The sequence below is a fragment of the Streptopelia decaocto genome, assembly GCF_964273445.1.
Source record: "Streptopelia decaocto genome assembly, chromosome: 13".
Classification (NCBI taxonomy): domain Eukaryota; kingdom Metazoa; phylum Chordata; class Aves; order Columbiformes; family Columbidae; genus Streptopelia; species Streptopelia decaocto.
Window position 1 is genome coordinate 4,480,231 of NC_138668.1, and position 15,104 is coordinate 4,495,334.

General features: G+C 53.7%; 2 protein-coding genes across 3 annotated transcripts; one reads left to right on the top strand and one right to left on the bottom strand.

Moving 5' to 3' along the window:
• Nucleotides 1-5,808: 5,808 nt before the first annotated feature.
• Nucleotides 5,809-9,964, top strand: MED9 (mediator complex subunit 9). Its single transcript, XM_082064820.1, has 2 exons — nucleotides 5,809-5,983; nucleotides 9,146-9,964. The coding sequence occupies exons 1-2, from the start codon at nucleotides 5,829-5,831 to the stop codon at nucleotides 9,360-9,362; spliced, it is 372 nt and encodes a 123-aa protein (XP_081920946.1). The 5' UTR covers nucleotides 5,809-5,828; the 3' UTR covers nucleotides 9,363-9,964.
• A 1,872-nt stretch (nucleotides 9,965-11,836) lies between these two features.
• On the bottom strand, nucleotides 11,837-13,821 carry RASD1 (ras related dexamethasone induced 1). 2 transcript variants are annotated; one of them, XM_082064117.1, is made up of 2 exons: nucleotides 13,428-13,821; nucleotides 11,837-13,145 (listed from the first exon to the last, which is right to left on the bottom strand). In XM_082064117.1, the coding sequence occupies exons 1-2, from the start codon at nucleotides 13,711-13,713 to the stop codon at nucleotides 12,595-12,597; spliced, it is 837 nt and encodes a 278-aa protein (XP_081920243.1). In that variant the 5' UTR covers nucleotides 13,714-13,821; the 3' UTR covers nucleotides 11,837-12,594. The 2 variants fall into 2 exon arrangements, with proteins under 2 accessions (XP_081920243.1, XP_081920244.1); XM_082064118.1 differs by having other exon boundaries at nucleotides 12,773-13,071.
• Nucleotides 13,822-15,104: the final 1,283 nt, after the last annotated feature.

Here is a 15,104-nt window from a genome sequence, read left to right on the forward strand (position 1 = left end):
CCCCAAAACCCTGCTCTCGCCATGGCCCTGCAGAAACACACTTTTCTCCAGGTCAGGAGAAGGATTAAAAGTTTTCTCGCTGCAGCTGGATAGAGACTCCTCCATCTCCCAGTGCCTTGATTCACAAAAGAGACGTGTCTCTGACCACGCCAGCGCTGCCCCAGAAACCCAGTGCTCTGGCATATAAAACGGGATTCTTCAAGAACATCTGATTCATCCTGCAAAGCCCACGTAAAATTTGTCTGTTTTCAGTAATTAGGCCAATTATAGCGAAATGGTATTAGCAATTCAAAGGACAGGCTAAAATCTTAACCTGGTGTCTTTTTAGTGGTGTCAAAACAAAGTCCGAACAAAGCCCCTTCCCTCTCCCCCTGTGTTAAATAACCGAAGAGCAACATTTTGAAGTGCTCAAATATCAGGTAACAGTGTTTCCTGCTGCACTTGAAGGGAACCTGACAAACACACAAACAAAGCCTGACCCACTTTAGCAGAATAAGAACGACACCAAGAAAGGGAGCAGGGACTTCAATAAAGCCTTTAATGCGGCCCCATTAGCAGGTCCCTGCTACATCCATCCAGATAAATTTATCTTGCTAAGTCTGTCCTGTGAATAGAGCAAGCTGTGAAATCTGCATCGTACTCATATGTCGGGCAGCGCAGCTCTGGGACCCACGGATCCATGAGCATGGGGATGCACGAGCACAGGGATGCAGACAGGGATGCAACAGGGTTGCACAAGCACAGGGATGCAGACAGGGATGCACACATAGAGGGATGTACACACAGGGATGCTGACAGAGGGATGCAGACAGAGATGCAGACAGGGATGCACATAGAGGGATGTACACACAGGGATGCTGACAGAGGGATGCAGACAGAGATGCACACATAGAGGGATGTATACACAGGGATGCTGACAGAGGGATGCAGACAGGGATGCACACATAGAGGGATGTATACACAGGGATGCTGACAGAGGGATGCAGACAGGGATGCACACATAGAGGGATGTATACACAAGGATGCTGACAGAGGGATGCAGACAGGGATGCAGAAAGGGATGCACATACAGAGGGATCATAGAATCATATAATCATTTCAGTTGGAAGAGACCCTCAGGATCATCAAGTCCAACCATAACGTAACCTAACTCTAGCACTAAACCATGTCCCTAAGAACCTCATCTAAACACCTTTTAAACCCCTCCAGGGATGGTGACTCCACCACTGCCCTGGGCAGCCCGTTCCAATGCCCAACAGCCCTTTCTGGGAAGAATTTTTTCCTAATATCCAAATGCACACAGGGATGCAGAAAGGGATTCACAAGCACATGGATACACACAGGGATGTGTACGCCCAGAGATGTGTGTGCTGTCCATCTCCATTCCCTTCCCAACATGCAGGGCTTGCATCCAGAGGATCAAGGAAGAGATCTCTGCCCTGTCCGGGCGCTGGGTGCGGTGCAGGCTCCTGCAGCATTGCTTCAAGCCCATGGCTGCATATGGAGGGTGCAAATGCTGCTGCCTCGTGTGTTCCGTGGCACATGTTTTGTGGCGAAATCATTGTTTGTAAGTAGTGGCGGGGACGTTGCTGAGTCACTGCATTGCGGGCGAGAGCCAGCAGGGAACCGGGACTGGTTTTGTGCCGTGGTAACAAGGGCCCTTCTCTCTGCAGGGTTGGTTTCCTCAGGGACACCCCAAATTCACACTCCAAGCCCCTTCTTCCTGCAAGGACACTTTCTCCCCTTTGCACTGAGCGGAAACTGAGGCTGCGGCTGATCCCTCTGTCTGTTTTCCTGGATCCGTGTCTCTGCGTAGCTGACCTTGCGCAAGAAGCCGCCCGTCCTCCTCTTGCCCACCCACTGGCTCGGGTGCCTCCCCCCAGGGTGGCACACAGCCCAGGTCGGCCCCCGTGTTTGCTCAGCGGTGGGGTGGCATCGGCGAGCATCACAAGATTGCTGGATCCTCCCTGTGCCCTTGAATCATCCCCCTTCTCCCCTCCCCGAGGCTCGGTGCACCAAAGCAGTGGCCTTCACAGCCAGGCCAATGTCCTGCAGCTCCCACACCCAACCTGGAGCCACCAGCAGCTTGGTCAAAGCTCCTGTGTCACCTCTTGTCCCAGGCTCCCTGGAGAGGCAGCTGTTCTACTCGGGGACAGCAGCTCCATGGGGTGACAGCCCCATGATGGGGCACTGCAGGGTGTCCCCAGCAGCTGGTGGCTCTGCCAAAGCTGGGGGAGCTCCAGGAGACACTGGGGTGCTTGGGATGCATTTGGTGCTGCTTGTTCACACCAGTTAGATCTTAACCCCCAGCAGCTCTAGGAGCATGTGGTGGTGCAGGGCTGCGTGCCTGGGGGCAGCCAGACCTCCAGGGCCTGAATTTCTCTGCCTAAAACGTATTCAAAAGACTAAATTCAGCGTATGACCCCCCCATTCCCCTCAGCATCCCCTGAGAAGCCTGGGACACCAGGGCCCTGAAATAGTCCCTGAATGACACCAGGACTCAAGACACAGCAGAGCCTGAGACCAAATTCCCATCTGGTCAAAATTTGGGGGATCTTGGCCAGGAACCTGAGTAGTTGCAGGATCGCAGCGATGACATAACAAAAAGGTCCAACATTTCAGTGCTGCTGACCACAGCCAAGGGCTGGAGCTGTGACTTCTCATTCCTATCACCCCATCCCAGGTGACCGGAACCCTGACAACATCTTTCCAACTTAGCAACAGACTTATCCCCCCATGGCAGCTTAGCAAGGCTTGAATAGAAAATTGAGGCTGACAATGCAGCGCAGGAGCAGGGGGAAGAGATAAAGTTCAGCCTGGTGATAGCCACATGGTCAAAAATGATAACACAACCAGCTACAGATGGTCCAGCAGTGAGAAGTGGAGCCCAGTGAAATGCTAGACCATCAATATAAAAACATCAAGTCATTGTAAGGAAACAGTGAAAGGTACAGAGTCACCCCGTGCTGAGTTAGATAACTGGTGGTAAATCCCTCAAAAGTTACCTTTGGAAGCAGACAAGAGGTGCAATTTATATAGAAATGACAGAAAAAGAAGAATAACATTTGGATCATAAAGGAAACAGGCAATAACAAAAGAGGCTCTGGATACAGATTATTTGATCAGCTGTTTTTTAGGATAATGGGCTAAACAAACGTTTTGGTGAGTGTAGGTGATGGCTTTGAGATGCAGGAGATCAGATGGCTTGGAGAAATTTGCACATTTCACAAACTGGGTCTCCAGCAAGTGAATTATACAAAGAACCACAATCAAATGCAAGGAACAGGTCGATCATTTGCACTTCAGGTTTATTACCAAATTCCAGGGGGAAATTATTCTTTTCATTCAACACTAAGCATCTCTGCTCACGCTTTAGCTGCCTCACGAGGAGTCTTCATAGGTTCCTCACCCAGACCTGTCAGCTGGGTCTCACCTCTCCCCGCAGTCCTCACCAGGGATACAGACACACCAAATGTTATAGACAACAGCTCTACTATGGCCACGCAGTCTCATCTGACGAATTCACCAGCATCTTCAGTGACAGGGGAGCCTGTCGAACCACAGCCCCACCACAAAACACCTTCATTCTCCCCTGGACTTGCCACGAGATGTGACAAGCCCCAAAGGACAGAGATGGGTCACCTGAGCAGTTCCCACAAGAAAGGGAAGGTAATAGGCAGGAACAGGGAGAAACGCCAACTAGATAAAGCTCGTCCAGCTGCTGTGGGAACACATGACCCAAAATGGGAACTGAACGGCACAAAGAAACGCTTATTGACGGCACTTTACGTATGGCTGAATGGCATCTACGCATTGTCACCTGCCTGAGTCAGCCCTCGGAGGCAGGCGGCCGGCAGCCCGGCAATCAGCCGCCCTCCTCTGTCACGTCAGGGGGAGAGTTAAAACCGGCACGGAACAGAGGAAAGTGTCCCCCACAGAGCCTGAATCAAGTCTGGCTTTAGAAACAGCCCGTAAAAAAGCTCTCGGCTCAGCCCCAGGCGAAGGACGCAGCATCCTGCACCTCCTGCTCGGCACAGTCAAGGACCGTAAATACCAGCGGCCTCCCCACGGGGATCTGCTCCGCAGGACCTGGGCTCCCCCAGGCTCCTTCGCACATTCCAGCACCACCACCCGAGCCAGGATCTATTCCTGACAGCAGGAATGAAGTGAGCGATTGCATCTGCTATATTTAGAGCAAACAGTCAATATTCACTGTGTTTTAAATAGTTATCAGCATTCTCATTTGGTATATAAATAGCTTCTGCTTGCTTTTCAAAATAAATTGGTTTAAAAAAAAAAAAATTGCCTTCCCAGTCATCCTCAGCCCGTCACTGTTGAGCAGAGGGGCCTATTTCAAATGAAAAATTAAATTATGCATTTTCTCTCAGCCAACCCAGGAAGAAAAACTCATGACTGTGGCTGGTATTATTAGCACTGTGATCCTTTGTGTTGATCGAGGCATTTAAACACAGCGGCAGCCGTTTGCCGAACCGAACTCTGAGGCCGTTTGGTGCGAAGTGGCATCACCCTCCACCTCCCAGGCTCCACCACGCACCATCTCAAGCCACATTGCACCCGCAGGTCACACAACAGCCGTATTTCTTTCCCCTCTCCCAGCTTCACAGCAGTCCCAGCCCTGACACCAGAGCTCCGTCTCTCTTCCTCCAGATTCCTCCGGTTTCAGGCTCTCAGCCAACACTCCAGCTTGCTTTCCCTCCGGCTGATGTCAGCTGAGCCTCCTCCCTCGGGCAGAAAGCCTGGTCCTGCGTAAGCGTTCGTCTTTAAGGCATCACAAAGACCATTTCCCCACCGCTCAGCCACCTCGACGTATTATCCCCAGTTGCATTAAAGTCAAACTAAGGACACCAACTAATGAAAAATCATGGCGGAAAGCTAGGAGCTAAAAGAGACACTAAAACCCTGCTGTGCTTATTGATTTAATGTGGAATTATGCAATTTTTTCCCTTAAGATTTGGCTCAAAAGGGAGGGATGCACGCAGGCTTGGGACACTGATCTGAGCACTCTGAGGGGCTGGGAGCCACTGCCAGCCCAGTGCAGGATGGTCACTGGGAGTCACTGCCAGCCCAGTGCAGGATGGTCACTGGGAGTCACTGCCAGCCCAGTGCAGGATGGTCACTGGAACCCACTGCCAGCCCAGTGCGGGATGGTCACTGGAACCCACTGCCAGCCCAGTGCGGGATGGTCACTGGGAGCCACTGCCAGCCCAGTGCGGGATGGTCACTGGGAGTCACTGCCAGCCCAGTGCGGGATGGTCACTGGAACCCACTGCCAGCCCAGTGCGGGATGGTCACGGGGACCTCTTCTCCTTGCTCTGCCCTCAGGGTGCGGGACCCCCCGCTCTGTCCTTCCTCCCACCTCCTGCATGGAGCTTGGTCCTGCCCTGGGGCTGGGGGAAAGGGAGATTGGTGGGGGGGTCACAGGGGCATGGCCCAAGCTCAGGCTTAGGCCCAGGTTCAGCCCAAGCTCTGACCCAGCCCCGGTCCCGGTCCTGGCCCCAGCTCAGGCCCAGGCCAAGCCCTGGCCTCAACCGCAGTTCAGACCAGGCCCACACCTGGCCCACGCTCAGGCCCCGTGCAAACCCAGGCCCAAGATAAGGGGAAAGCTGCCGCCCAGACACCAGCACAGGCCCAGGCTAAATTCAGGGGAAGGCCCAGGCCGGGCCTAAGCCCAGACCAGACTCCAGCACAGGCCCAAGGCCAAGCTCAAGCTCAGCAGCAGGCCCCGGCGGAGGCGGCTGGCGGGTGGGCCGGCCCGGCCGAGCTCCGCCCCGCTCCGTCAGTGCGCGGCGCCGCGGGTCGGGGCCGCCATGGCCGCGGGGACCGGGGCCGCGGGTGCCGCCCGCGCCGCCGCCGAGGAGCCGCCGGCACCGGAGCCGTCGGCCGAGCAGAAGCCGCCGCCGCCGCCGCCGCCCGCGCAGGAGGAGTTCTCCTTCCTGCCGCTCGTCCACGACATCATCAAATGGTAACGGCGGCCACGGGCACACCGGGGCTCCCCCGCCCCTCGGGGCACCGGGCCCGGGTACCTGTAGAGACAGTGTGGAGGAGGGAACGGAGCTGGCGAGGGGCTGGAGCACAAGGGTGATGGAGCGGCTGAGGGACCTGGGGGGTTCAGCTGGAGAACAGGGGCTGAGGGGAGACCTTCTGATCTCTGAACTGCCTGAAAGGAGCTTGGAGCCAGGGGGGTCGGGCTCTGCTCCCCAGGAACAAGCGCCAGGAGCAGAGGAAACGGCCTCAAGTTGTGCCAGAGGGGGTTTAGATTGGATATCAGGTAAAAATTCTTAACGGAAAGGACTGTCAGGCAATGGAACAGGCTGCCCAGGGCAGTGGTGGAGTCACCAGCCCTGGAGGGGTTTAAAAGGTGTTTCGATGAGGTTCTTAGGGACATGGTTTAGCGCTAGAATTAGGTTATGGTTGGACTGGATGATCCTGAGGGTCTCTTGCAACTGAAATTATTCTATCCCTGACCCCCAGCGCCCTCGGGGTGCTCTGGGTGGGGAGCAGCACCATGGGGTCACCCCTTTAACGTTTTCCCACCCCCAACATCCTCAGGATGCCCTGGACAAGGAGTGGGGCAGTGGGATCACTCTCTAATGATGTTGTCGAGCCCCTAGCATCCCTGGGGTGCCCTGGGTGGGCAGCATGGCAATGGGATCCTCCTTCTAATTCTGCTTTCCAACCAGCAGCATCCTCAGAGTGCCCTGGATGGGGAGCAGGGCAATGGGTTCACCCCTCCAGTGTCCCAGCATCTCCTTTGCCCTTTTTCTCCCATCAGTAGTTCCTGGGAAGGGTGTTGGATGGAGCTGGCACAGCCCCAAGTGCATCACTGCTCCGAGTCACCCCAGGACCTGGCCAGTATTGGGGTCACCTGGGCGCTGCAGCCGCTCTGATGGCCCAGGTACCCCGGAGTGTCAACCTTGTGCTGGGTTATTGCTTCACATAACTTAACAGTTTGGCTCTTTGCAGCCTCAGAAGGCACAGGCCGTGCTGGAACTGGCTTGTGTCCTGCTGATGTTTCCCTTGTGTCAGGGAGGTCTGAAAGGTGAGAAAGGTTCAGTGCTTCACAACTCTGCAGCCCGAGCGCCATGGCAGGGAAAGACTGAATACATCCTGACACAGCGGTCTGGATACAGAATGGGCATGAGAGCACAAACCCTCAGATTTCCCTCAGTCTCCCCGTTGTGCTGGATGTGGGCGTTTGTCCCTGAACTCGATTCTGCCTGATCTGTCTGGACCAGAGAAGTGATGCTAAGCCCATTGCCAAGTGCATGTGTGTACCTAAATAAAGTGGGCAGTAGCCATGGGCTGAGGCCTCCCAGATTCCCGTGTGTCACCCACAGATGACAGTCCCTGGAGTATCTTGTGCCTGGTCCCACTGAGCCACCCACTCCCGCTACCCAGTTACCTGCCTCAGCGTCACACACGGCACTTTCTGGTTGGCCTGAACAGACGTAGGTACACTGAACAGTGCTGCAGATGAGTAGAACCACAGAGGCAAAGGGTGAGATATGTTCCCTCGCATCCCCGACAGATGGCAAATGTATTATCCTTTAACACTGCTGCTGGTTGCACAGCCCAACCCCGCTGTTTTGACACCGGCTCAGCCGTGAAGACACATCTCCAAGGTGACTCTGTGCTCGGGAGCAAGGATGTATTGCGTAAATTTGCTTACATTCAAGGGCATGTGCTCTTTATTGTTGTTTGGGTCCCGAGAAAGTTTTCCCAGGGAGGATTCGGTGATGTTTTCACCCTTGTACAGTCAAGTAGCATTCCAGCGCATGGCTCCACCACTGGTGGGTTGTGCTGGTTCAATAAAGAACGTTGAGCCTTAAGGCAGGCCCATGTGTGTCCATCAGCAGAGGCTGTGGTCGGACGTTGCGGTGAGTCCTGCGTTACCGCAGGGCAGTTGCAGCCTCTTCCCACCTCTCCTCACCCCTGCCTGTCCGTGCCCCCAAAGAGGGAGTCGCTTCAGTGGCTTGATCCAGCAGGAAAACCACCCATCAGGGGACAAAAAACCAAAAGCTGAAATAATGATTCCTCCGGATCAATGAACTGGACAGGCAGCCATCAGTTCTCTACGTGTGGGGAAGGGAACAAGACTTGGGGAGAGCTGGAGCGTGGAGGACGTCGCTCGCAAAGCCGTCATCCATAAAGGCAGTGTCAGCCCATCCTTCCCCCGACGTGCCATGGTTTTGTGTGTGTGCCTGTGTTTTTCCACTGCCGACCTGACCATGGATGCCTGCATAATGGGGATACATTAGAGTACGAGCTGCGGTTTTATTTAGAAGGGAGTGATGAATATTTTGTTCCAGCAGGCTTTTGAAATGAACGGCGACCATCTGGTTAAAAGTTTTGCTCTCAGCCATGTCACGGTTCCCCAAAGTTATAATTGAGTGCCTCTCTGCCTTGGTCATGCCAAGCAGGTTTATTTTTAGGTCTGGCTATTGAACAGGCTCCTGGTTTTCAAAGACCATTAGAATCCCACTCCTGTTATTAACAGGAACCCTGTAAGTGCAGATTCGCATTTGACTGGAATCAGTAAAACTTTTTGCTGGTGCTAACGAAGCTGAGGCAGATACTAATGAGGGTTTGAGGGCAGACGCTGCGTCAGTCAACACTGATCCTTGAAAAGCACAGAGCTTGCTGCAGAACCAGTTGTGCTGCTCTTAAAAATAATGAAAAAAAAAGCCGTCGCTTCTTTTTTATTATATTCACATCCCCAGAGAGTTGTGTTAAAGCTCCAAAGTACCATTTTCTCTGCCATTGGATACTCTCTGATACTTTGGGGAGCAGTTTCTGTTTTCTGCTGTCAAGCTGTTTGACTGCATTGATTTTTTTGTATTACAGCAGCAACAGGTCACGGGTGAAACTGAGAAGCTTTTCCAGGTGTCTGCACACAACACACATACGTAATCTTAACTTCCTTAGAGAGAGAGATATGGGAGTTCAAAGAGAGGGAGAATTTACCCTGTTCTGTGGTCATGTTTTAAAACTGCAGACTTGAAAGTTTTCCAGTGAATTCCAGTTTAAGCCCAGATTGTACTGGAAATGACAGTCAGCTTTATGGGCTGAAGGGGCATTTCCAGTAGGAGAATTCAACAATATCTTGATTTTCTCTCCTCTGCAGCATGGACAAGGACAGCCAGGATGTTCACCAGGTGCTGAACGAGCTCAAGAACAAGTTCCAGGAGATGAGGAAGCTGATCAGCTCCATGCCCGGCATCGGGGTGAGCCCGGAGCAGCAGCAGCAGCAGCTGCAGAACCTGCGGGAGCAGGTCCGGACCAAAAACGAGTTGCTGCAGAAGTACAAGAGCCTTTGCATGTTTGAAATCCCCAAAGAGTAGTGCAGCTCAGCTCTCCGGGTCTGAGGCACCTCCTCTTCTGGCCGAACAGGAGAGAACAAGGTGGCAGAAGTTTACTTTTCTTTCTTTTATGCTTTTTTTTTTGCTCACGTTGCTCTGAAGTTGTGTCTGTGTGGATCACAGGCGTATGACACTGAACCAGAACACCATGTGCTTCACATATGGTGATTACAGCTGTACGTTCACTTTGATCTGCTGTAGGACTGTGCATTTATATATGCATCCCTTTTATTTTCTCTAGGGGTGTTTTTTGTTTGTTTTGGGTTTTTTTTTATATTCAAGCAAGCAGGAGACATTATGTTTTCTCCTCACTAAGGGTCAAAGTACCTGCTGGGTAACTTCAACAAGAAAAAGAAGGCATTTTCCACATTTTTTTTTCACTTCTGAACTGATACAAGTAGCCAGACATCAAAAGGAAGCATAACAGGGAAGCGTGAGCTGTCTGGCCCTGCTCCTGGAAAGAGTCTCTGGGGCACTTTCCAGTCTGTTTCAAAAGAGGAATGGTGGCTTTCAATCACTTTTGTGTTTCTCTTTTTAAACAAGTGATGGTTGTGTCTGAGATGAGTAAAGATGTAGAAATTCCAGACTGCTCCTCTTGTGTATTCACTGCGGGATGTGGGCTGAGGAGGGGCGGAACTTTGGCAGCACGGAGGACGCGCGTAGCCCAGCTTCTTTGTCTTTATATAATTTTTTTGGAAACAGGGTGACTTGCGGGGGAGAAAGCGAAGCAGGGACTGCCAGGGGGATGGATTTCGGTAGGCTTTGGGTGGGTAAATCTCCTTGGGTGAGTGCAGCTTGTAGGCAGTACATTGGGCATGTTGCTCTTAAAACAGAGGAGGGACAAGCAGAATTGAAGCAAAAGCCATAAATGACAATGGCTTTTAGTTATTCCATACATGACAGAAGTCCGGCTCAACAGGACGGGTCAGTTCCACATTTGAAGTGCCCCAGGGGCTTCCCACAAACAAATATTTGAGCGGCTTGAACGTTTGCAAGCGGCTGATGGAACATTCTCCGAAGTTGGATTTCAGGGCTCACTGTCCTGCTGTTCGCTCCTACGGCAGCTGATAACAACCCGGTGAGCAGCACCATATCTCACCGACTAACAAAAGATGTGACCTTGGACCTCACATTTCTCTGAGTTCTGCTGAAAAGATGATCCAGGTCAGTAGTGGAAGAGGTGAAAAACCAGCTAGTGAAATACAATATCCATTGAGAATGAGCATCCAGGGGCAGGTAGCACTTGTGCCTTCAAAAGAAGAGAAGCAAGGTCTGTTTGGGGAGGATTTTCCTTTTCTAAACCAAGAGGTGAGTAATTCTGCTCCCTGGGACTCACCTGTAGCCCAGGGATTACTCTGTCCCCCTGGAGTACTTACTAGTACTTTATTTGGGAAGGCGCCAGTGTGTAAACTCTGAGTGAAGCAGAACACCAAGATAAACAAAGCACAATGTACACTTGTTTTATTACTGAAATTACCTTTCTGCCAGCCATTGCCCGGCCCAGCTCAATAAATTCTTGTATCTCGCACCTGGACAGCGGTTCCCCCTTTTTCTTGCCAGCTGCTGTTCCTGTGAAATCAGGGCATATGTGGTGCTGGAAGAAACGACATGTTTCCAAAGAAACGTCTGGCACTTAGCACAGGAACAAGTTAACTCTGTGAACTTGAATCCAAGTTTCAAACGAAACCAGAGCCGTTTGGTTTGCAGTCTCGCTCACCCACCCTACTTTTGTGGCTTTGATAGAATTTTTTTGCCATTAATATGTATTAAACATAGATTAGTTCTGCTGCCTGAGGGAGAACGGGGGCTTAAAATGAACTGAAACAGCAGCTGGAGCCAGGGAGAGCTGTTCTTTGAAGAGCTTTCCCCTTTCCCTTTCACTTCTAGCAGTGGTTACTGTGACTTATTAAAGAGATTGAAAGCCATCAGATGCAAAGGTGACCTTTGGAGCAAAGTACTTCCTTTACTCATATTGCAAAATAAAAACAATATCCCGGACGGGGTGCAAATGAGTCACTCCCTGTTGACATCATTAAAGTGTGCTTGATTAATCAGGAAAAAACAGGGAAAACAATCAGCTCTTTATAACGAAGTGATGTCAGCTGGCCGGGTTTCGGCAGTGAATGACATACCAGTGGGGCTGGCAGGATCCTAACTCGGCCTTAGTAAAGTGAGGAAAGAGTCTTGGCTCAGTGACTCGCTTGAGAAACTGTGCGTGGCCCCTCGTAACCCCTGTGGCAAGAAATCAGCTGCTTGCAGAGCCGGGAACCTTTGCACTGGGAGTCGGAGAAAATGGGGTAATAAAGGGAATGAGTGGAGAGCAGTTTTTAGCACCTCACAGCTGGGCTCGGGTCTCTGTTCAGCATGATCTTGTTTTGTTGCGGGGCAGGGTGAGGAAGCAAAGGCAAACCCACAGGTGTTGTTTTAAAAAGATTTTATTGTTTTGTAGAAAAAATAAAACATCAAGTTTCACCCATGGTAGAAACACTTGAAGATTTTTTGTTCATGTCAATGACAAACAATACCTACATAAAGTGCCTATTATTATTATTATTTTAAAAACCCTTCCCACTCCCCCCACCCTCCCCAAATCTTGCAAATCAGACAAGACAAATGTAAACAAGAATCAGTTTTTTGGTCCATCGGGGCTGTAACTCTGCAATGTCTTTGCAACAGCTTACAAGTGTCTTCTGCGCGTGGTTTGCAGACACAGACGAACACACGACACCGAGCCAGAGTCTGTGCACAGTTTCTCAAGTTAAAAAACGGCAAAACACAACAAAAAAAACAAGCCCAAAGCCCCAGGCAGGTGGTGTCAGGTCTCTGCCCTCCCTCCTGAAGGCTCTGCCCGAGGCTGGGTGGTTTGGGAGGGAAAGAAACGCCAAGGTCTGTGCCCTCCGCACTCATCCTCCCACCTGGCTGCCCAGCAGCTCATCCTTTCCCTGTCTCTCTGCCCGGAGGAGGCTGGTCCCAGTGACACCCCCCTCCTGCCCTCCAAAGCCTCCCCTTCCACATCCCTCGCTCCCAAAAATGCACCCCTGGGGAGGGAGCCGATGGAAATGATCCCTTGGGAGGAGGGATGCTGGGGAAGCGGCGACCCCGGGGTGGGCACCTGCCCACCCTCCTGCCTGCCCAAAGTCAATTTGGAAATGAGCATCTTTCCCCCTCTCCCGCCTTTCCTTCCTTCCTTCCCGTTGCGGGGCGAGCGGGGCTCCTAGCTGATCACGCAGCGGTCCTTCTCCTTGCTGTGCCCGCCGCCGATGGCTTTCTCTCGGATGTACATGAGGTCGCTGTGGACGCTGGGTCGCCGGGCGAAGGGGGCCACGATGCCGTACGCCTCCTCCGTGCTGCCCCGGCCCCCCTCTTTCAGCAGCTTTTTGCCTTTCAGAGCCTTCTTGTGCAGGATGTCGCAGTACTGGACCGAGACCTTGCGGTGCAGGTCGGGGCTCATCTCGCTGGGCAGCTTGGCCATGGCAAAGAGAGCCTGAAACATCTGGTCTAGGCTGCTGTTCTTCTTGGCTGAGATCTCAAAGTAGGCACATTTTTTGGGGTCCCCTCCCACCAGTTGCTCTATCTCCTGGGGCTGCACCTCCCGGTAAAAGTCCCGGTCGCCTTTGTTGCCGCAGATGACCAGGGGCACTTCTATGTTCTCCTTGGTTTTGTTCTTCAGGCACGACTTGGTCTCCAGGATCTGCTGTTTCAGGCGCTGCACCTCCTCAAAGGAGTCCCGGTTGTCCAAGCTGAACACGAGGATGAACACGTCTCCTGGGGACAAAGAGGGAACGTGAGATGGTTGCAGGGACGGGGACACACTGAGACCTGCTATTTAAGCCATAGAGGCACTTAAAGAGGGATGGACAGGGCAGCACCTGTGTCCTGCATCCTCTCATCCACCCCATGCAAGGAGCAAAGTTGCTCACCCCATGCACACACAAAATCCCACCTCCCTACCTCGTGGCACTGAAGAAACATCCCCAAACTGGACAAAACCACCTGAAATATGACAAGAGACCACCCCCTTCCTCCTGGTGCTCCCCAGCCAAGTACCTGTGAGGATGGAGAGGCGACGCATGGCTGGGAAGGGGTGGTTGCCCGACGTGTCCAGGATGTCGAGCTGGTAGACTTCACCGCGGATGCTGTAGAACTTGCGGTGGAAGTCCTCGATGGTGGGCGTGTATTGCTCCTCAAAGCGGCCGGTGAGGAACCGCGAGACAATGGCCGTCTTGCCCACCTTGGAGGAGCCCAGGATGACCATGCGGTAGCAGTTCTTGGCAGGGATGCTCAGCTCAGCCTCGCTGGGACACATCTTCTTGATCATCGCTGCCAGTTTCATTGAAGCCGGCGAAGGGGCAGCTTGTGCCGAGAGGAAAGAGGAGGAAGAAGAAGAGAAGGAAGGCGATATCAGCCCGGCTGCTCAGCCCCGCTCCCCTCGCAGGAAAGGCCGGTGTGAGCTCTGCACGGCCGCCGCTGCCGCCGCGTTATATGGAGGAGGCAGCGACCGCCCCTCGGCGCGTCACGGCCCGGGGCGGCGGCGGCTGAGTCAGCGCCCGGTCCGCTCCCCCGCCGCTCCGCCAGCCGGACTCTTTGCAGCCCGCTTGGGGCTCTCGGTGCTGCACAGCCCGGTCCCGTTCGTAGCCTTGTTGGGGATCCTGGTGCTGCACCGTCCGGTCCCGTTTGCAGCCCGGTTGGGGTTCCCGGTGCTTGGCAGCCTAGTCCCATTTGCAGCCCGGTTCGCACTGCCGGTGCTCTGCCAGCCGGACCCTTTGCAGACCCGACTGAGCTCCCGGTGCTGCGCAGCCCGGTCCCATTTGCAGCCCGGTTTGCACTCCCGGTGCTTCGCAGCCCGGTCCGGGCTCCCGGTCCCGTTTGCAAGCCCACCCCTTTGCAGCTCACCCTGGGAACTCGGTGCTTTGAACCCGTCCCGTTCGCAGCCCGGTGCGGGCTCCCGAAGCCTCGCAGCCGCTTCGGAGCTCCCGGGGCTCCGCGGTGGGGTCGCCCCGACCAGGACCCCTTTGCCGGGCGCAGCGACTCGGGGCGGGGGGAACCGGGCGGGGTCCCATCCCGCTCCCCGCTTTGTCTTGCTCCGTTTTACACTTACTCCCGGTGCAGCCGCGGGTGTGCGGGCAGCTGCCCGGCAGAAAGACCGGAGAAAACACCCTGTGCGTGCTCCGGTACGCGGGGCAGCGCACGGGAGCGGGGAGAAACCTCCGTCCCACCGGACACCGCAGCCTTGGAGGAGGGGTCGGCAGCGCTGCGGTCCCGTTAACCGCGATCCCGGGCCCGGGCCCGATCCGGCCCCGAAGCGGTGCCGCTGCAGCACCGACTTCCCCGCTAGGGGGCAGGTGAGGGCACGGCCGGCACGGGCCCTGTCCCCAAACCCGCGCCCTGTCCCCAAACCCGCGCCCTGTCCCCAAACCCGGGCCCTGTCACCCGGTGCGCAGCTCAGCCACATTTTAACACCCGGAGACGAGATATTGTTTATTACCGAGTTGCACTGGCCTGGATGCTGGAAAAAAGCTAGCGCGCCAGAAATTAACACCCAAAACCTTATCGCTACTCAGGTCAGTCCTGAAGAGCCAATTTTGCATATTTGCATATTTGTTACATAATCATTTTAGCATATAACGAGCAACATTCAGCTAAAGGACACTTTATCCAACAGTCTCGAGATGTGTGTTAAGACCCAGCTAATGTGCAGGGTTCAAAATGTCTAAAGCTGCAAGG

Excerpts from the sequence above, each read along its gene's own strand:
- MED9 (XM_082064820.1), top strand. The coding sequence starts at position 5,829 with ATGGCCGCGGGGACCGGGGCCGCGGGTGCCGCCCGCGCCGCCGCCGAG. Across the intron at positions 5,984-9,145 it reads GTCCACGACATCATCAAATG|CATGGACAAGGACAGCCAGG; the intron begins GTAACGGCGGCC and ends TCTCCTCTGCAG.
- RASD1 (XM_082064117.1), bottom strand. The coding sequence starts at position 13,713 with ATGAAACTGGCAGCGATGATCAAGAAGATGTGTCCCAGCGAGGCTGAG. Across the intron at positions 13,146-13,427 it reads TCGCCTCTCCATCCTCACAG|GAGACGTGTTCATCCTCGTG; the intron begins GTACTTGGCTGG and ends CTTTGTCCCCAG.